At 43.2% G+C, this 22,317-nt stretch overlaps 1 protein-coding gene across 1 annotated transcript in view; it reads right to left on the bottom strand.

Moving 5' to 3' along the window:
* Igfbp7 (insulin like growth factor binding protein 7) overlaps positions 1–22,311 on the bottom strand; it is a 76,622-nt gene extending 54,311 nt beyond the window's left edge. Inside the window, exon 1 of the mRNA XM_008833286.3 lies at positions 21,802–22,311. Coding sequence (XP_008831508.1) covers positions 21,802–22,270 — 469 coding nt within the window. The 5' untranslated portion in view covers positions 22,271–22,311. The remainder of the gene's footprint in view (positions 1–21,801) is intronic.
* Positions 22,312–22,317: the final 6 nt, after the last annotated feature.

Here is a 22,317-nt window from a genome sequence, read left to right as displayed (position 1 = left end):
CCCCTGGAACTGGAGTTAAGGACGGTTTGTAGCTACCATGTGGGTGCTGGGTCCTCTGCAAGAGCAGGCAATGCTCTTAACCTCTGAGCCATCTCTCCAGCCCCTGCCCTGGGTATCTTTAACAATAACTTGCTTTTAATTTTTAAGTTGGCTTTTCTCTTTTTTCGGTTTACTTACTTTGTATTTGTGTTGATGTTGTCAGAGGCCAGAGAAGTCAGGTGTCCTTCTCTACTGCTTTATTCCTCTTTATTCCCTTGATAGGGTTTCTCAGTGAACGTGAAGCTCGCTGCTTTGGCTGGACTGGCTGACTAGAGAGCTCCCAGGATCCACCTGTCTTTATTCTCCTCCCTCAACACTGGGTTGACAGGTTTGTGTGGCCATGCCTGGCATTTTTACATGGGTATGAGGGATTAAAACTCGGGTCGTAGTGCTTGCACAGCACCCTTGCCCCCTCAACCATTTCCCCAGCCGCACCTGACCCACTCTTCTGAAGGGTTCCTGTTACTTGCTCATATGTTTCTTTTGCCTTTGCTTCATTTTTGAAATGACTTTTATTTCTAGTTATTTTATTATTCACCTCATTTTGCATTCTAATTCCAGTTTATGTTGTTACTTCATATCTTGCTTTATTATTTTAAAATTATCTTTAATTTTATAAAAGGGTTAGTTTTATCTGCTTGTGAGCAAGTTCTTCAGACATGCTTTCATTTTATGGATGCTATTGTCTGACCCTCTAATTTTCTTTTCTTTTTTCCAGTGCTGAGGATTGAACCCAGGGCCACCCACATGCTTAGCAGGCACTCTACCACTGAACCCCTGGTCCTCTTTTTACTTTTCTCCTTCCTTTCCTTCCCTTCCTTTCTTCCTTCCAATAGGGTCTACCTGTAGACCCAGCTATGCTGGAACTAGCTATGCAGTCCAGGCTGGCACTGATCTCACAGAGATCCACCTGCCTCTGCCTCCTGAGTCCTGGAATTAAAGGCATGCACCACCATGCCTGGCTTCCATTTTTTTTCATTGTATGGGATTTCTATTATGGGATTTTCTTAGTTTGTGCTTATTTAAAATTAAAAAAAATTTAATAAGTATGAGTGCTTTGCCTGCATGGGTATAGTAAGTGCACCACATACATGTAATGCTGTGGAGGCCAGACGAGGTGTTGGATACCCTAGAACTGGAGTTAGGGACAGTTGTTAGACACCATGTAGTTTCTGGAAATCAAACCCAGGCTCTCTGCAAGAGCAGCTAGTGCCAATTAACCACTGAGCCATTTCTCCAGCCCTCTAGGCTTATTATTTTTTAATATTTTATTATTTTTATTTTATGTGTATGTGTATTGCCTGCATGTATGTGAGTGCACCCGTGTCATACAATGCCACGGAGGTCAGAAGAGGGTTTCGGATTGCCCTGGAACTGGAGTTAAGGATGGTTTATAGCTGCCATGTGGGTGCTGGGAATCGAACCTGGGTCCTCTGCAAGAGCAGTCAGTGCTCTTATGCTTATTTTTAAGTAAAATTAATTTTCCTGAACTTTTTGAATGAAGTGCTATCCAGGATTCCTTTTTGTAGTTTATCAGAGCTCCAGTTTTGAACTTTGTCATTTAGTGATAAAAATTTGGTGACTTGCTCTCTGTGGTTTCCTGGCTTTGTTTCCCTCCCCAACTTTTATCTACTCTGTTGTCATTTTGACTTTCCTCCTCATAGCAGCTCTCCTTCCATGAGAGGTCCAGAAAGCTGGCTCCTTCCCTGGGTCCCTTGAACCTACCCAAGAGTGGACATCCCAGTGAGCATCTGTTGGAACTCTCTAGGGTCAGAGATGTCATCACCTCCTTCCTTCCCTCTGCTTCCTTCCTCAAGGCTGCTGACCTCCACAGGCCTTGTGGTCCAGGCAGTTGCCCCCAACCCACTTGTATTGTGGCATTCATGGTGATAGCCTGTCACTAGGGTTTTGGTTTTTGAATTTCTAAAAACTGTGACAAAATAAGTGTCATAAAATGTTACCATCATCACTGTTTTTCTTTTCCAGTGCTTAAGAACTGAATTTAGGGCCTTTCACATGGTAGGAAAGCTCAGTTGAGCTATACCCCCAACTCCATCTCAACTGTTTTTAGGTGTATAGTTTAGAAAAGTAGAGATGGCCCCCACTAATAATGGCTTAACCTATGAGCTTAAAAGTTTACCATGATGCAAAAGTGGTAACATTCAGTGGAGAATGTATGAGATTTTGAGGGTTTATCTTTTCTAAGCTAGCAATGTGGGTGTGGTGCACTTGCATCCTGGGTACCAGTAATGAGCATCACCTATCAGCCACTCAATCAAGGGGCAAGAATTGCCACTCCAAGTAGACTGTGTTCTTATGCTTTGATGTTAATAGGTTATGTGGATTCAATTCATTTTCGGCTTACCACATTTTCAATTTACAATGGGTTTTTCAGGATATGAGCCCTTGTAAAGTGAGGAGCATTTATCCATTCGCATTGCTGTGCCAGAATTCCTCTCATCTTTCAAAACTGAAACTCTGTACTTATTAAACAACTCTTCATTACCCTCTTCCCCCCGTCCTGACAACTGCATTTCTGGTGGCTCCATCTGCTTTGCTGAAGGGACTAAGTTCAGGGAGATGGAGAAACTCTTCTGCCGCTGTACCCTCATGGACACAGATCCCCTGTAGACTGGAGTCTGTTCTAGAGCCCTTAGCCCTGGTATGGCACAAAACTCAGAAAGTATTCCCTTTGACTGAGGACCAAGTCATTCTTAATTCCTATACTTTTTGGCAGGGTGACAAGATGTTTTCTTGTACTCATTAAAGTGATTGATGGATAACATAAAAGTTGCAATCCTTACACCTTTCCAGGTCAACATGCAACACAAGTTTCTAGAAGGCAAAGCCTGCCAACTCTTGATTACCCAGCTAATGAATGGCAGGGGAGGAACAAACGATCTCAAATGGATGCCGAGTATAAAGTGTATTCTGCTGTGTAGCACTTGTAGCAAATTTCCTGACTAATTGGTTGGTCCAGGCTAACTTGATCACCTAGTAGTCCCTCAATTCTGCTTATAGATACTTAAAGGGAAAGGGGTGGGCCAGATGCACGTGAGGTGGTGGCTTAAAAGTAAATGCTTGACACAGATGTACACAAGACAGTTAACTAATTGGGCATATGTGAGAGCTGTTGCCATCATAACTGGCAAAAATCAGAAGGAATAAAATCTTACATTCATATAGGACTTTCAGTCTCAAAGCTTTTCAAATCCATTACTTCATTTATTTCTATAATCTTGGTTAGAGCCATTTAATGTTGGGAGTTTTCTTGTTTTATCTTGGTTTTGTTTTGTTTTGTTTTGGGGTCTTTTGAGACAGGGTCTTCCTGTAGCCCCAGCTGGCCTGAAACTCATTATGTAGACCAGACTGGCCTTGATCTCATAGAGATCTGCCTGCCTCTGCCTCTGGCCCTGATCTCTGGGATTAAAGGCATGAGCCACTATGCCCGGCCTTTGGAGTTGGTGGTTTTTTTTTTCAATACTATTGGTATAATTTGAGAGGAAGGTTGGAAGAAGGAAAATGTAGATTATAAATATATGATAAAAAAGAGATTGAGGACAAATTTAGTTGGAAACAGCCCTCATTTGAGCTATATAACTCCCCAAACATGCCTGTCTCACCCAGTTTCTACCTCCATCCTTCACTGTTCTGTCTCTAGGTATTTCTGCAGAACTAGATGGAAGAAGGAAGCAGTACCATGGTATGATGCTCAAGGGCTATCCCAGGAGGACCAGCTACTGCTACTAATAATCAAGGAAAAGAGCAGCTAGCAAGACCCTGATGTTGCCAGGCATTGGCTTGAAGCCGCAAAACCAGAATTATTACCAAACTTTTAGTAGGCAATATTGTCCTTACTTTACAGATAACAAAGCTGAAGTTTAGAGAATTAACTTCTCCAAGATCATGCATTTAGTACATGGTCAGAGGGTGGGACTTTGAACCTTTTATTTTCTTAAAAATTAAGCTCTATAATACTGTACAATTTGATTTTTTTTTTCTTTTTGGTACGGAAGATTGAACCTAGGGATTCATCCATAGGCAGGCAAGTGCTTTACAGATGAGCCACGTCCTTAGCAATATGTATGATTTAAATACACTTAAAAACATTACAAGTCAGTGTGGTAGAGCATGTCTGTAATCCTTGCACTTATGAGGCTGAGGCAGGAGGACCATAAATTAAAGACCCGCCTGGGCTAGACAGCAAGTTGCAGATTATCCTGAGTTACATAGCAAGACCTGTCTCCCCAAACCAAACTAATCAATTAACCAAACACCATTATAATCATGAGAAGTTCACCATTCTTAGGCCTGAGGATTAATGGAAGTTTATGACTTACAAAAGTTTTAATATGTGGAAATGGATGGCTTAGAACAACAAAAAAAGGGAGAAAATTTTGTTTGTATAGAGACACATGCTGAAAAAAAATGATTAGAAAATAATTTATATAAAACAAATCAGGCAGGATTTCAGTTAGTCCTCTAAGCTATGAACACTGTTAAAGGAAATGCTATTTCTTTCAGAACCACCTCTATGAAGATCTCTGCCATCTTTTAGATGTACTTCATATATATATATATATATAATTTTTTTTGGCTACATAAGGCTTTTTATTACTGACTCCCCCTGACCTATTATTTTAACATGTTATTTTCATGGTTCAGTGAAGTCTGCTATGGGTTTATGTTCTCTAAAACACTGAACTGCTAGTCACCTTTTAGATGGACCTTTAGCAACCATGTCTGAAATGTAAAAATGAGAGGAACCACTGCTCAGCTAGGCAGAAAGATCAGCTGATCCTGCCCAGTCCTATTGCCTCTCTTCTCTGACCAGTAAGATTCAGTTTGTTGAGTAGAAGGCACAGGGGCAATGTTCGCTCATCTAATAGAGCAGGACACATAACTAGCATGTCTTTTTAAAGGAACTCATGTAGCCTGGGCTGGCCTTAAATTCCACACGTAGTTAAGGATGACCTCGCACTTCCTATCCTCCTGTTCTCACCTCTCAGTGTTGGGAATATAAGTGTGCACCCAACTCCTGCTTTATGCAGTGCTGGGGATTGAAGCTAGGGCTTTGTGTACAGTTAACCAAGCACTCTACCACCTGAGCTACATTCCCAGTTCTCCCGTCTTTTGTGAGGACTCAGTAAGGAGTAACAGCTGCCTTGCAGTCACCATAACTGTTCATACTGGCACAAAGACAAAAGCCAACACGTGGATGATGATAAAGCAGAAAGAAAGGACCTGTGTCCTTGATGGTGTTGCTGAGCAGTTAAACACAATACTGGTGGCTAGCTGCACCTGGATTCTTCAGCAAGCAAATGAAATCCCTTTGGGGCAAGCCACTTGTTAATTTCAGCCAAACATATGCTTTACCAATAGACAGCAGATTACTCTTTAGGGTTTTTTCTTCTTGTGCCCTCCCAAATCCAACCATGTCCTTTTATGTTAAAGAAATGGGCATAGGGGCTGGAGACATCGTTCAATGGTTAAGAGCGCTGGCTGCTTTTGCAGAGGACCCAGGTTCCATTTCCAGTACCCATATTTTGGCTAACAACTATCCGTAATTCCAGTTCCAGGGAACCAATGCCCTCTTTTGACCTCCGTGGACATTGCACAACATGGGTGCATCTACCTACATGCAGGCATTATACTCATACACATAAAATAATTTTTAAAAATGGGTATAACAGCTTCAAGGCAGGTGCAGATCTGTATTCTTAAAGATTTATAAGCTAAAACACTGCACTCATACAAATAATTCAGAAAGTTGCCATGAAATAGTTTCAGTTCTTTGTTTACCTAAGAGATCTTCAATTTGAGCTAAATGTCAAATTCTATGAGAAACTGCTACTATCCTGCTTTCTCAGGTAGGGTCTCAGTTTGGCCTTGCAGTTCTTATGATACATGCCTGTTGGTTTCAAGGACTCAGTGGATCACCTTCTTATTCTGTAGAGTTGAAATGTGTGCACACAATGATGAACTCTCCCCAGAGGACTCCATTTTATTCAGCTGATTGAAAAATTAATTGGTTCACAAGCTCATGCTTTCAGTGACTAGGTGTTATTTTTAGAAAATGCATGTGAATGCAGTGATTTATCTGATTACCTCTTCTAATTTATTTTTCATTTTTCTCAGGAAGTAAAATGACACACTATTTTCTTTCACAAAGCAAACAGATTCAGGCAATCTGCATGCATTGGAAATTGGATCACCTCTAATTAGCCAAGATGATCACAGGGATTGGGGACTAATTTTTATCAGGCTATATTGTACAATGCCACTACTCAAACTTAAATTATTTTAATTTATCAAAACAACAGCTGTTGCTTTTCTAAATACTTTTCTTCAAAAGCACATGCATGACCTAACAAAACAAACACGAGCTTATGTACTTCCATACACTAGCAGTAATCAGGGTGACTGGAGATTGTGGGAATGTAATGAGTTAACCATATTGGAAATTCACTGACAGAGACAGAGGTTGAGAATGGAAGCTGGAGCCCACAGATTAAGGACTATGAATGAAGCCAGGAGTGGTGGCTCACACCTGTAATCTCAGTGCTCAGGAAGCTGAGGTGGGAGGATCAGGAGTGCCAGCCAGCATGGACTATATACTGAGCCCTGCCTAGAATGAAGGGAGAGAGGGAGGGAGGAAGGGAGAGAGGGAGGGAGGGAGGGAGAGAGAGGGAGAGGGAGAGAAGAGAAAAGAAAGGGGCAGGGAGGGAGGGAATGAAGGAAACTAAGAAAGAAATCTGTAAATGAATAAAGAAACATCTCTCACGTTCAGTAGACTCTGGCACTCAGGTTTAGCTGTTTTGGGATTGAGTGTGGTGCATGTGTGTACATGTGCCTGCGTTACACCAGCTCAGCTGAATTCCTTGTTCAGCTGCATCCATTCTCCATTAACAAGCGCTCTGTTTGGGCACTCAAATGCCCTGCATTGCGGTGACCTATACTCTACCACAGGGTTCTTGTGAGGATAAAAAAGGTGATCATGCATATTCACCTATGTGAAAATTCTCATTGTTGTCAAATTATCTCTCAGTCAAATATGGGAAAAATTCAGCAACCTTTGCAAGGCCGTTTTTCCTGCTAGTGCAGTGTACTTATGATGTGGAAAAGCTGCCTGTAGTTTCCAGCAGTCCAAAAATGATCTCCTGAACTTCTGCTCTGTGTTAACTCACACATGGGTTCTGCCCTCCAAGTCCTCAAAGGTCTCTCTGCTTGTTGATCTGGTCATTTTCAAATATGGCCAGTTCTCACTTGGAGGCTGTACATTTGCAAATTACCCTCTAACACTTACTTGTAACCTCAAGTCAAATCTTTGCAGATACACACATAGTAGTAAAAAAAAAACTTGGGTGGCTCAATGCACAGGTGCCCAGTTGAGGTCTTTTTGTTCCAATTCTCACACTATTAACAAGTATCCCTTTACAATGTGTCACTTAAAATTATTTGTTTTTATTTCACATATACAAGTGTTTCACCTATATGTAAGTAAATGCATCTGTGTATGTAATGCCCATGGAGGCCAGAAGAGGGCATCAGATCCTCTGGAACTGGAGTTATGGATGGTTGTTAGCAGCCATGTGGGTGCTTGGAACTGAATCTGGGTCCTCTGCAAGAGCAGTCAGCACTCTTAACCACTGAGCCTTTTCTCTAGCCCCAAGTTAGTGTTCCTTTTTATTTTACATTTTATCTTTGGGTGTGCTGTTGGTGATTTAGCTGTTTAAAATGGCAGAAGTGGTGTCTAATGTCCCTAAGAAGGCTATGATATGCTTTATGGAAAATACATGTATGATAGGTTTCATTCAGACATGAGTTACAGTGCTCTGGCTGTGGGAAATGTTAATCAGTAATCTACATATTAAATAAGGTGTTTTGCCAGGTGTGCTAGTGCATGTCTTCAATCCCAATACTCAGGAGGCAGAGGCAGAGGATCTCTGTGAGTTTGAAGCCAGTTTGGTCTATACAGTGAGACCCTGTCTGAAAACAAGCAAACAAGCAAACAACCAGCCAGCCAAATAAACAAAGCAAAACAAAAACCTAACAACAAGTATATAAGGTGTTGTTAAACAGAAACACACACAAAGCAAGGTTATGTTCTGATGGGTTTATGAAAATGTGGGGAGAAGCTCCCAGGATCCAATGTCTCACCCCCGGGAGCCCAGTACTCATGAACTTTGTGCACACAGCAACCCAATAAGACATAACTACTACAAATAGCTATGTACTATATTTGTGTTTTTCTCTGCTGCTGTATAACAGAGGGGAAGGTAGACTAGATTATCTTTATTGAAGGCCAAATAAGGGACAAACACTGCTAAGCATTTAAAATATACTACTTAGGGCGTTTCCCACATCTGCCTTGTGAAGCTGACAGTAAGGCCATTTTACAGATGAGAAAACTGTCATTCAGAGAGGTTAGGTCAGTTTCCCAAGGTCTCCCAACCAGTGGCAATGGTAAAATATCACACCGTTGCCCTAGACACAATTAGGGGAGATGATAAAATTGAATGGAACACTGTTTTCAGGCTCCAAGTTTTTGTGATTGTTGAAAATAAGTATAATAATGGTAGTGCACACCTTTAACCTCAGAAGTGGGGAGGCAGAGGTAGGTGGGTCTCTGTGAGATCAAGGACAGCCTGGTCTACATAGTGAGTTCCAGGTTTGCTGGGGCTACAGGGAGACCCTGTCTTAGAAAAACCAAAAGGAAAAATACAAAAGAAAAAAAGTGCAAGGAGCAGTGTTAGAACATACAACCCAGAGGGTCCCAGCTGAGGGACCTATAAGCTGAGCAGTGCTACCTCCCATCAGAGTCCAGAGAGGTGACAGTGTGAAGGTTCCTATTTCCAATAGGGCACCTAATAAATCCACTCTTCTTCATTCATCAACTCAACAAGTTGTGTATTCATCCTACCGCATCCCAAGGCTTGACATACTGGGGATTCATCACCAAGCAGAGGAAAACAATAGGCTCAAGGAATGCTCTAGAGAAATAACTGAAATCATGTGGTTTAGGTGAAATCTCAAAGTGTGATAATGGCAGAGGCAAACACATTTCCCCTTTGAACAGATGAGATCACTGAAAAAGCCAGGAGACAGAGGAAGCCCAGCCCTCCATTGCCTGCAGCAGAAGAGATCAGCATATGTTTCAAGAACTTCCACTCACTAGGGTAGACACAACATTATAAAGAGTCCTCGTGCTGCAAAAATGTTGAATGCTGGATAAACCAAGCAGACATTGCCCTATCCTGCTAGAATTTTCCTGAGAATGAGAGTTCCCAAAAGTTACTGGATGTCACTTTAGAACAATAGTTCTAGGTTTGGGCAGGACATTAAATCATCTGGAAAGTGTTTACTAGTCCCTCTGCCCATCTCATGTCCAGACCAATTAGATCAGAGTCTTGGAGTGGAGCTCAGACTGTGGCACTCTGTGAGGCTTCCTGGCACTGCTGATGCACAGCCAAGCTAAGGACCATTGCTCTGGAGGTTGGGACAGCCTTGTACCTGGAGAACAGCTAGTCCAGTACTCTGTCAAGTTCACTCAGCTTATTGATGCACAGTGGGTCTGCAATGTTGACCATTTCCTTAACTTTCCCATCTGCACCCTCATCTCTTTCACTCTCCATCCCTGAGAAGATGAGTGAGAGGTGAATGTTATCTCTCAGACAGAACCAGTCAACCTGAGTGGCCACCTCCTGAGTCTAAATTTGCTCATTTATAGTTGAATATTTTTAAAAGGAGTTCCTGCTAAGATGAGGCTACAGGTATAGGTCAAAGAACAGAAGTCCATTAAAGGAATTATTTTTTGGTTTTTGTTTTTTGGTCTTTTTGAGACCAGGGTCTCCTGGTAGCTCTAGCTAGCCTAGCACTCACTATGTAGACCAGGCTGGCCTTGATCTCACAGAGATTTGCTTGCCTCTGCCTCCCAAGTGCTGGAACTAAAGGTGTGCACCACTATACCTGGCTCTAGCTCTTAATTTTTAAAAAGTTAATCCATCAACAAAAGTGGTTGAGCATTTCCTATGTATACTATGCTGACAGAGCATGCAGGGAAGAAGTAGGCCAGTAATTACTTCACCTACTGACCTCTGAATCCATAACTATGGACTAAGGCTAGTAAAGGGTGCTGACAGAAAATAGCACTGAGGGGCTGAAGAGATGGCTCAGTGGTTAAGAGCACTGGCTGCTCTTGCAGAGGACCTGGGTTTGGTTCCTAGCACCCACATGGTGGCTAACAACCATCCAGAACTCTAGATCCAGGGGATCTGACGTCCTCTTCTGGCCTCCGTGGGCGTTGCTTGACAGGAATGCACTTAAAAGCATAAATAAAAATAATGAATTAAACTTAAAAAAAAGAAGAAAATAACATTGAGCTGGAAGATGGAAACATTCAATGCTGCAAAGCAAAATATAAGTTCTGGCTATTGTTGGTCTGTCTTCTGTGGACTCCCAGATCTCACAAGTAGGCAGGATCCTTATCCTACAATGCTTGCAGAGCAAGGTGGAAGTTTCCAGGGGTTTATCTCTAACAATTTGTCCTGAATTTTGTTTGTGTAGATCTAAACAGAAGTTTCAGCTCTAACCTGGAGACATATGAAGCAGTATCAAGTTTGGATTGATCAGACAGCAATACATCACAGAAATGTACTTCTTTTTGTTGTTGCTGTTGTTGTTTTTTTGAGACAGGGTCTTCCTGTAGCCTCAGCTGGCCTGAACTTGTTCTGTAGACCAGGGCTGGCCTCAATCTCACAGAGATGTGCCCTTCTCTCTGCCTCCTGACTGCTGGAACTAAAGGTGTGTGCCACCATGCCAGGCTGGTACTTATTTTTGAGATAAGGTCTTGCTAGATAACCCAAGCTGATTTAGAACTCCCCATCCTTCTGCCTCAGCCTCCCAAGTGTTGGGATTACAAGTGTGGACCCCATACTTGGCTTTTGCTGTTGTTTCAAAGGTGCTTATAAACTGAGGTTTCAAGAGCCAATAACAACAAAAAAATGAAACAATTTAATGAGATCTTTCTACATACAAGATAGGATTTTTTTTTTGTGTGCATTATCTTACCTTCCTAATACCTTTAAGTGGCAGATATAATTATACCTTTGTTGTTCAGGTAAGGAAACAATGAACAAAGATTAGGTTCAGACAAGTAGTTAAGAGGCTAAAGGGCATTCCACTCAGGGATCTGGCTCCAAAGTGAGCATCCTGAACCTCTGTGCTGTATTTCTTCACACATGGTAATTCAAGTCCTAGATGCTTGCTGACCCAGCACACCATAAAAGGTGAAGACAAGTAGTAGAGACAGTTTGGCATCAGCCTTGGAGTGCCATCACATCAGCAGTCAGTATGGGGCACACATCCCATATTTGGGCTTGTCCTGACTGGGGCAATAGATTTGGGTCAATGTATGAGTGAATTTGGATCCTAAGATATCCAAAAAACTTCCTCCCAGGGTAGGGGTCGATGACAGAAGGGGCAACCCCCTCTTCTGGATGGCTTGCACTGAGCTGGCTGCCTAAAGCGCTTATATTGGTGTTCTTATGGGGACACATCAGGTGTGGCACTGGAATCTGGGGATGGAGCCAGTGCACTGAGCAGAGCTCGGTATTTAAAAACTGCCGGGTCAGCTCTGTAACTAACAAAGGATAGAGGAAAAGAGCCCATTTCTTTGAGCTCAGCTAGACAGGAAAAAGGGGCAGCCTGCAATGGTAGACCAAGCAGAATGGGTGAAAGAAAGAGGCCTCAGATAAGAGAGCATCAGGCAGTTACAAGGGAAGGGGAGGCTCCCTTTGCCTCATCTCACCTGGGTCTAGAAAGGCCTGTCCTGCCCTGCCAGTTACCATCTAGTGAACCAAAGGCTCCACAGTACACAAAGAGCCAAGACAGATAACTCTTCTCTCTCTCTCTGAACCTCTGATCTGAGACACCTGTGCAGACAGGGTCTTTGGCTCTGAAGCCCTGGCATGTCAAATATCTGGCAGCATCTTGATCTCTGCCTCAGTCTGCCCTCTCCAGCTGGGTGGAGCATCTCTAATAAGGGACTACACTGCAGGACCCCTCTCCTTGCTGTCTGTGCTCAGAGCCATGTGCTGCGCGCATGCAATTCATTGTCCATCAAAAGCTGGTGGCTTCCTGAGGGGTCCTTTGGAAGCTAGGGTTGCTGAGTAATTGCCGCTATTGAAATTCACTTTTGGATTCCTGAGCAGAGAGTTCTGAAAGCTCCTGTGGACCAGGAACAGGTTTAGTATCCTGCAGGCCTGGGCTGCCCTGACACATTCCTGAAGCTTCATTTCTGTGTGGTCCCTTTCAAAACCTTTGGAAAGTTCCAGGAGATCTATTTCTTGATACTTTTTTTTTTTTTTTTTTTCATCATTGCTTGGGGTCAAGCCAGAAGAGTGCAGAACAGATGTCAGATCTAAAGCTTTCCCAAACTCCACCACTTGACTGTGGGCCTGCTAATCTGCCTTGATGCAAATGAAATGCCTGGGAATGTTTTTCATTCAGTGGGAAGACAAGCCATGAAGAAACCCATCACTTACATGCGGACTTAAAAAATTAAAAGAAAAAAGAAGGCAAGCCTCTGTGGAAAGTTGAGATGCCCTTTTTTTTTTTTTTTTTTTTTTTTTTCCAAGAAAAACATGGGAAACAGGGCAACTTGTGTCAGCTGCACATCTGCCTGGTAGAATGTCTTTTTTTTTTTTTTTTTTTCTCATCTCAGAAAGTCAAAATGGATTATACTTGAGTTCTCAGACCTCTATAGGAACTTTCCTTCTGCACATTGTCAAGAGGCAAACAACAAACAATAAAACAAAATAGGTTTCAATACCTAAAAATGCAAATTCCTTCAGGAAGGTATCTCTACCATGGACCATGCCTTAGATGTGGAGATAACTGGCTGAGTTCAAGGTGAAAGTCAAGACTCAGGATTTATATCTCCAGTGAAAGTGAATATTGATCTTGCTGTGACCATGACTTTTTCTCTGTCATACTACGAGTTAATAACAGGTCTGGCAAGTGATCAAACAGAGCCCACAAACATGTTTCAAGACGTCTTGCTTGGGCAAATGTCCATGCCACCATGCTGACCCCTTAAAAAGTCCCAATTGCATGAGGAAATGGACTCTTAAGTTTTCAAGTCTGCCACAAAAATCTTAGTGTTAGAAGATCTACAGCTCCATATAAATAAATCATATCATGTCCTGCTCCCATGGAGACATTCATTCAAGAAACACCATCTTTCACTAAATATGACATGACGCTTAGTATAAGACACACCACAAGTGCCACACAAAGCCAAATTAACCGAGTTGAATTTCTATATGATGGTCATTGGAAGGGCTCTCAGACCTATTTAGACACAAAAGCATCATCCTCACCTTGTTAATTCATCAAAAAGAAAATATATGCAAAATAAATTTAAGCTATTGCAGGTTTTTTTTTCAACCTGAAAAGTTTGACTCTTCTGACTTTTAAAATTTTTATTGTGAAATAATTTCATATTTATAGTAGAGAAAAACATCAAAAAGCCAACACTGCTAGTCCACCTAGCATATGTTGAACTTCAAGGTCAGTGTAGAAGCCCTAGATTTAAATACAGAACTGCTGTTTACTAGCTGTGTGATGATGACCTGTAGTGTCCTAATTTGGAAACTGGGTCAATAGTTTCCCTTACCTTCCAGCCTTGTTACTTGTATGACACAAAGTTAGTTACTACCTTCACCCACCATGAGGACTGTGTAGATAGCCCTTGACCCCAAGTCAAATTAATGACATGTTTAAGTTATTTGCTGTGGCCAAGTTCATACAGTGTGCTTTCAAATCCACGATTGTCTTACTGAGGGAACCCAAGGTAGGAACTCAGAGCAGGAACTCGGAGACAGGAGCTGAAGCAAAGATCATGGAGGAATGCTGCTTAACCAGCTTCCTCCTCTGGCCTGTGCTCAACCTGCTTTCTTTTTAAAATATTTTAATAAATAAAATAATATTTTATTATTTTTGTTTTATGTGTATGAGTATATTGCCTGCATGTGTGTAAGCGCACCAGTGTCCTGCAATGCTTCGGAGGTGAGAAGAAGGTGTTGGATCCCCTGGAACTGGAGTTTTGGACAGTTGTTAGCTGCCATGTGGGTACTGGGAATTGAACCCAGGTTCTCTGTAAGAGCAGTCAGTGCTCTTAACCATTGATTGAACCATCTCTCCAGCCCCTCAACCTGCTTTCAATACAGGACCACCTGCCCAGGGGTGGCAATGCCAAAAGTGGTCTGGGTCCTCCTACATCACTCCACAATCAAGAAAATGCCCTACAGACATGGCCACAGGCCAGTCCAATGGAGGCAGTTTCCCAATTGAGGCTCCCTCAACCCAGGTAGGTCTAGTGGACAACTAATGCTATCCAGAACAATGATATAAATTTTTTTTTTTTTTTTTTTTGGTGACACAGGATTTCATGTAGTCAACACTGGCCTTGAACTCCCGATTCTCTTGCCTCTACCTCCTAAGTGTTGGGATTACAGGCATGTACTACCATGTCCAGCTTCATTTGTGATCTGATCTTCACATTAATTCCATAAAGCAGGTATTCTAAATTGTACCTTCATGCATTATATGCATTCTCCTGAACTTGTGATAGCTGCCTTTTCATAGTGGCCAGCTCTTTAAACTTGTAAGCTTGGCCTGGCCTTGGCCTTGGCAACACTTGCTGTAGGGTAACATCATAGCTCATGAATGGGGCTTTGTCAACACTGGGTTACTAAGTCTGTTTTGCCTGGTTTGAATCTTTCTCATTTTTCAGATGCATGACTTTGGGTAACTCTGGCCTTCTTTTGGGAACAGCAGGATTTCCTCTCTGGATTTCCTGGACTACTCTGCTCCCTAGTAACCTTCTGCCTGGTTGAGATGTTGAGGGGTGGGGCTGACTGTTAGCTCCAGCTGTGGCTAGTTAACCTTGCCCCATTGCCCTTTGTGGAAGGGGGAAGGCAGTTCAGCACACAAGGTTTTTCAAAGGGGTCATATCATTCTGCCATTAATCCAATTTGGGAGAAAACATGATTCATCTCTTACACACATCAATTTCAAGTAAAAAGCAAACAGTTTTCCCCCACTGCTTTATTCTGGTTTTCTCCTCCTGATCTCCCACGTTATCTCAGAGGTTTGGGGTATGTGTGTAGAAGTACCTTTCATTGACCTGGGAAAGTCACATAGAACAGGCTTGGGGGAGATTTTGGTGGACATTTCTAGTGCCTCCACCCTGGCCCCATTCATAAGAGTAAAGCACTTCCTGGAAAGTCTTTAATATGACTCTATATGAGCAGGCACGTGAATTATTATACATACCCAAGTCTGTCAGTTTCAAAGCTTTCTAATCTTGCCACTCATAAATTTAAAAAGGAAGCTACATTAATGTAGCCACCATTTTAACAATTCTTTGGACGTACATTCAAGATTCCCTTTATACCAGTTGCTAAGAATGTTTGTGCTACAATTAAAGACACAGATGAGGTCGGATCCCACAGAGGCAGCTAGAGGCAAAGGAAGCACCACAATCAAATCCACTGGGAGGTAGAATTTAGAACAAGGGAGGCCTACTGCCCTTGGACTCTACCCAGAATGAGAGCAGCCAGCTGCCTTTGGACTGTACCCAAGGGTGTTTTGTCACTGAACTATCTAAAAGTGAGGGCCTTATAAGGTAGTTTCTTCTAGAAGGCAAATCTGTAGTGAACTCTGAGGGAAGGCCCTGGGGACAGGACAGAAATCATATTTAAGGATGTCAGTAAATGCCTGCTCAGTTCCATCACTCCATCTCAGATCTGTCCAATGCAAAGGAGGGGAAAGCTGCAACCATCACCCCTGCTCTGCCCTCCTCTGAGGTTATTTCGCAGCTCCTAATGAGATTCTCCCAACTCCCACACAACCTTGTTACAGTATTCCGAAGGTCTCTTCCTGGTGTGTAATTCAAATATGGCTGTGGCTATTTAATTCTAGGCTTGAAAATCTATTTCCTTGAAGAATTGTGGAATAGGCACTTGCCATTTAAGAACCAATTCCCAAACTATGATGACATTGTCTTTGGATGGCTTTTCTCTAAAAGGATCATAAGTCCTTTAACCTTTCAACGTTGCCCATTTTCTTTCCCAAGGCTGCTTTAGTTTCTCAAATCTTTCTTTCAATTTAGTGACTAAAACAAAATCAAGTGCTAATGAAGAATTAGTGATTTGCCCACCATTCTAGAAGTTCAGTGTTCAACAAGGTTATAAAAGTTATAAAGGCATTGCTACTGGATTGGGGCAGTCTTACCAGTGACTTCCCCCTCCTTCTTTTTCTCATCTGAAAGTGAGGAGCGGAATCGGATGGTTGTAATTTGGAGGCAGTACTGGTAATAAGCAACCCGAGCTCATGATTAGTAAGACAAAGCCCAGCAGCTCAGGAAGTGTTGGCCAACTCCTAAGCAACACACAGTGTGCCATGGTAGGGTAGAATCTCAGGCCTGACAGTTCTTGAAATTTTTCTTTACTACTTTTGTGTGCTTTGACCAACCTCTTCCCCAATTGCTCCTACCCAACTTCACCTGCTTTCTGCCTCACTTTTGCTTTCTACCTCTATGAGTTTGACATTTTCAGTTTCCATGTGTGAGATCACGTGGCATTTGTCTCTTTGCACATGGCTTATTTTACTTAACATGTCTTCCAGGTTCATCAAATGACAGGATTTCCTTCTTTTTGTAAGGCTGACTAACGTACCATTGTGTTTTTACCCCATTTTCTTATTCTCTTCCTTCTAACTCCATTCCAACCCCCACATTAACTCTTCTCTAGCTAATTGCTTTTTGTTCCTGTCTCAGTCGGGACACCACTTTCCCAAGAAGTCATTCCTGGCTTTTCCTCCATAAATCTGGACCATCCTCCCCTGAATATACCTATCCTTGTAGTATGATGGAGTTAATTTTACAAAGCATTACATTGACTTGTTCTGTCCCAAGATAAACCAGGCCACTAACAAATTCACTGACCACAGGAATTCCTCTATTTCAACTTCCAGTGGAGTTGGATTCTTGGATTCGGGAAGGATAGCAGTAGCACATGAACATTTAAATGACATTTCATCAATCTTAAAAGGAGTCTAAAATGAATTCCTTAAAAACGTTTATAGTTTGCTGGGCATGGTGGCACATGCCTTTAATCCCAGCACTTGGGAGGCAGAGGCAGGCGGATCTTTGTGAGTTCAAGGTCAGCCTGGTCTACATAGTGAGTTCCAGGTCAGCTGGGGCTACAGGGAGACCCTGTCTCAAAAAGACCAAAAACAACAACAAAAATGCTTAAAGTTTGTAAAGTAAGATATCTGGTATCTGACAGTCAAAATCTTCACTGAAGCATTTTCTAATTACAGTGCAGTTCCTGGACCTGATTCTAGCCAGTGAAAGAATGTAGGGATTTGGAGGAAAGTGACCATATGATGTTAAGAGTTCAGGATGGCTGAGGACCATGCTAAGTTAATGTCAGATGGATTCCCTGTCTAGACTTCAGGAAGCAGAAGCATCAAGGAAAAAAGAGCAAACTTCCCACATTTCAAAGGCAAGACACTTTCCTAAAGAACTCATGTGTCTGAACAGCAAATATTTACCAAGTTCCCAATTATTAGTTTGTAAGGAATCATAAGATGAAGTCCGTCCTTTATGCTGTCACAGTCTACTGGGAAAAGACGGATATTCAAAGAGGCCTTCTGAGGCAGTAGGAAGATCTATGCCAGTGGACCTGTTCCCCACTCAGGCCAAAGGTCTTGCTTGTCCCTTTGCTGAAGTCCTCAGATGTGTCCACGGCTTCTTGGCAGGCCCCACCCGCTTCACTCAACTTTGCTCATTCATCCATTCCTCCATCCTACTTCTCTGTTCACAGTACGTACAACTATGTGAAAACATCTGTTTACTTGTTTCTGGCTAAAGTTTATTTTGTTCAAAGTTGCTTACCCTGAGACTAGAATACTACTGGCTAATTCATTCATTCATCCACTCATTCGTTCATTCATTCATGCACTGATCTCCACCCTTGGAGGATTTATGAAAGAACAAAAACTCTCTTCTCACATAGAACATCTTTCTAGTCGAATAATGACAATAACCTTGATCAAGTGACTTATATGGATAACCTTCATACTATTTGACCATCACAACAACCCTATGAGACATATTTATAATCTCATTGTACAAGGGAGGAAGTCTATGCATGAGAGGTCAAATGAGTTATTGTTCAAGGCTAGAGTTGGTTAATGGTAGAGTCAACATTCACACCTAGGGCATCATATTCTACAATTCATTGTCTGTCTCTTGTACAAATCTAGACACATCATGTATCCAGTAAGAATTTGTAGAAACAATGGCTGAATACTGAAGAGTGCTAGGGGAATAAAGACATCAAGATGGGGCAGGGGGAAAAGTCGAGTACTTTACAGAGAAAGTGACAAGATCCTTGAAGACTAAATAAGAGTTCCAGTGGGGGGGCTGGAGTAAACCAGTGTAATTGTGGGGTGTGTATGCAGGGTGTAGGCAGGAGGCATTCCAGGTAGAAGGCAGAGCACCTCCAAAGGTATGAAGAATAGCACACAGTATTGCAGTTGAAACATAAACTGGAGGGAAGAGGTCAGAATAATAGATGCAGTTACATTGTGAAGACCCTCTTGCTACCTGAGTGGGAGTTAGATCCTGGCCACTGAGGCAACCCTTAGAAATGGCATTCTGGTTCCACAAGTAAAAATTCTGAAGAAAGTGGAATGGTACCTTTGCTGGATAATTTTAGTGTCAACTTGACACACCTGGGTTGAGGGAGCCTCAACTGGGGAATTGCCTCTATTAGACTGGTCTGTGGCCATGTCTGTGTGTAATCTTCTTGATGAGTGATGTGGCAGGGCCCAGCCCACTGTGGGTGGTACCACCCCTGGGCAGGTGGACCTCTGTTGTGTAAGAAAGCAGGCTGAGCAGGGGCCAGGGAGCAAGCCAGTAAGCAGCGTTCCTCCATGGCCTGTGCTTCCAGGTTCCTGCCTTGAGTTCCTTCCTACCTTGGGTTCCCAGATGAACTGTGACTCAGGATATGTAAGCTAAATAAACCCTTTTCTCCCCAAGTTGGTATTGGTCAGAATGTTTTGTCACAGCAATGGAGAAACAAACTAAGACAGTACCCAAATGTGTCAGAGTGACTAAATGGATTTGCCAAGGGACTCAGATTTAAAGAATCATGAACAAAAGGTCTAAGAATTGGCATACAGGAACACCCTCTCCTGTTCCAATATCACGATTTTATGACATGTCCCATCTTCTCTGCATCAATTTCTTTTTATTAAACTGAATTGTCAAGTCTCCCTTTCCAGTTAACCATGACTGCAGGGACCTTAGTAAGATCTACTGGCACTAAATTTATGATGACAGTTCCAAGATTTGAGATTATTAGCTCATTATCTCTCAAACAGATTTTCAAGCAGATGGCTTTGCCCTCTACTGCAGAGGTACAGAAACCAGCAGGAAAGCTCCTTCTAGAAGGAAGTAAATGGTGATCTCAGAAAAGGGAAGCACTGGGGAAAAACTCCGGGGATTTAGGGAAAGTGCTTGGGAATTGTAACACATACTTCCTTCACGGGCAACAGCAGATTTGCTCTGTGTATCCCCAGCTGCACACAGCTGAAGCCAGCTCAAGTGCTCAATAAGTGTTATACTAAATGAGACCAAAAATTCCAGGCAGATGGAACTATCTCACTGGGACTGAGTGAACACCTCCTCCCTGTCAACACTCAAGCACAACGCAAGTTTCTTTTGAGGACAGAAATGGCTAGAGGAAGCGAGAAAATGTGTTTTTTTACTGTTTGCAAAGATCCAGTACTGAATGGTTTATATAGAGATAAATGGTACTCTGTCCAGCTTGCTGCAGTAACTGTCAAAACACACCCTGGATTTAAAAGAAGGGCATAAGGAGCCTGGTTTCCCGGATCTGGATCCCTTACCCTTTTCTGCCATGGAAGGTATTTCATGTCCTCTTCTGCCCTCTCCGGTACTGTTTTATAACTGCTCCCAGAAGCCAGCCCCCATGCCTCTCAGTGTGGGCCAGGAAGAAGAAAGGCTAATTCATGCTAAGTTTCCAGTTTTAGAAGTGATTTCTCCTATCAACTTCCTGGGCATATAGATAAAGTCAAGTCTGTGCCCTTAAAGGAGTTTACAGTTTGGAGGGGGACTGAAGAGTTGTACATCCCAGGTAACGAGGCAGATGGATTCTGAACAGCCATCATGTTTTCCCAACATACTGTGAGGGCTGAGAGAAGAGAGGAAAGATTTTTATCTAGATTAAAAAAAAGACAGGAAAATAGAGGGGGAAGGCGAAAGGGACCAGCGGGCAGAGGGAACAACAAAGGATAATGGGAGAGCTATATATAATAAAAGCATACTTATGAATGTAGAAAGTGTCATAATGAAACCCATCACTCACTAATAAAAACAATAAACTGCAGATGAGAAAACCACAACATTAAAAAGTCACCAGGCCAATCTGCTCTGATTGAGATTTTGAAACTGCGAGAAGAAATCCTCCTTGGAATGTTTATAAGAAAATCTCAGTATTCGGAATGAATTCATAATGTGCATTTCTCTTCATGATGTGACTGCCAAATGAGATCCAAAGGAACACATGGCTGTTTCTGTTGGAAACAGGGATTATTTGGGTTGTGATTTTCCAAGCTTGAGGTGATAAAACTGTAATTGGGTAACTGTGAGTTACACCATCTATGGCTCTCAATAGTGAACTTTGAAGTGAGTGACATACAAGCTATTTACATATGGATTTCTGGGAAAAGTGCTAAGGAAAGAACAGCTACTAGGAAGCTCTGGAGAAAGTCTGAACTGTGCTAAAGAATCAACAGCTGAGTGGTTCCCTCCCTTCCTACCATGGCTGAAGCTGCTGCCAAAGCTGGAGTTCTAACTTTCCCTTAAAAAGACTGCTGATGGAAAATGTTATTTCAGGCAGAATTAAAGTTTCTGTTTTTTGTTCCAATTCCAGACTTTATCTTTCCCGTTTCATGTATGACAAGTTTGGATTTGTATAGACTAAAATAAACAAGCATATGTCAAAGGCATTCCTGCTGAACCGTGCATTCTGGGGACACATTATGAAGGGGGGAAGAAAAAACCCAAGAAGAAAAACAACATGGTCATAGGCTCACAACATAAAAGAGTTTGCATTTGTTTTTGCCCACAAGCATAATGGGCTAGCTAGATTACGGCTTGAGAATAGGAAATTCCACTAAGTCAATATTAATACGAAATTCAATTAAAAAATTCTTACTACTTAGTCATGGAAATAATTTTCTGAAAGTCGTTTCTTTACATTTCTCTGTCAACCCAATCTACTTCACCTCTCTATATACCCAAGCAAAAGAAAATGAGAAAAAGACGTATCTTTGACTTTCAAGAATGGGGCCGCTCTTGAGAATCACCTTGCCAGCGGTAGGCTGGGTGAACTGTGGGGATGCAGGAGCCCGAGGTCTCTGAAAATCTTTTCTATATATACACCCTGCCCTGGGAGTTCTCACTTTCTGGGCGCGCATACCATACTCCAAATAAAACTATCGGAAAAGAGCCAAGAGGCGCAATCCCTGGCTTCAGGCACCCGGCTGTGGCCAACTCCCTCCCGCGGGCCTCTAGGGATGCTCTGGAGAGGAGCTGCGGGGACCACCCAGCGGCGGTCCGGGTGCCCCGCGCGGCGTGGCGGGGGAGGCGCAGGTGCCCACCTTGCTCGCAGGTGCCCTTGCTGACCTGGGTGATGGCCTCCTTCCCGAGGCTCTCGGCCCGCAGGCTGGCGGCACGCAGCTGGCAGCCGCTGGGGTAGGTGGTGCCGTCGCTGCCACACACGGGGTAGCGGCTCTTGCACACGCACACGCCTCCCACAGCGGGGCCTCCGGCTGCTGCTCCGGCTTTACCCTTCCGCCTCTTGCGGCTCTTCACGCACTCCATGCCCGGCGCGCAGTGCCCCCTGCCGGCCGCGCCGCCCCCGCACGGCTCGCCCTCCCCGCGCGCGCACACCGGGCAGCACCCGCAGGCGTCGCGGGTCTCGCCCAGCGGGCAGCCCTGCTGGGGCAGCTCGGGGCAGGAGGCCGGCTCGCACGGGCCGCAGGCGTCAGAAGAGGAGGAAGAGGAGAGGGGCAGGAGCAGGAGCAGCAGCCCGGCTGCGCCGAGCAGCAGGACGCACGGCCGCTCCATGGCGGGGTGGCTGGACTCGAGCGCGAGTGAGCCGCGGGGGAGCGCGG

The sequence above is a fragment of the Nannospalax galili genome, unplaced genomic scaffold (genome assembly GCF_000622305.1).
Source record: "Nannospalax galili isolate Female #2095 unplaced genomic scaffold, S.galili_v1.0 scaffold433, whole genome shotgun sequence".
Lineage (NCBI taxonomy): Eukaryota > Metazoa > Chordata > Mammalia > Rodentia > Spalacidae > Nannospalax > Nannospalax galili.
Note: the sequence above shows the minus strand (reverse complement) of the source record. Positions and strands in the feature narration are given on the sequence as shown.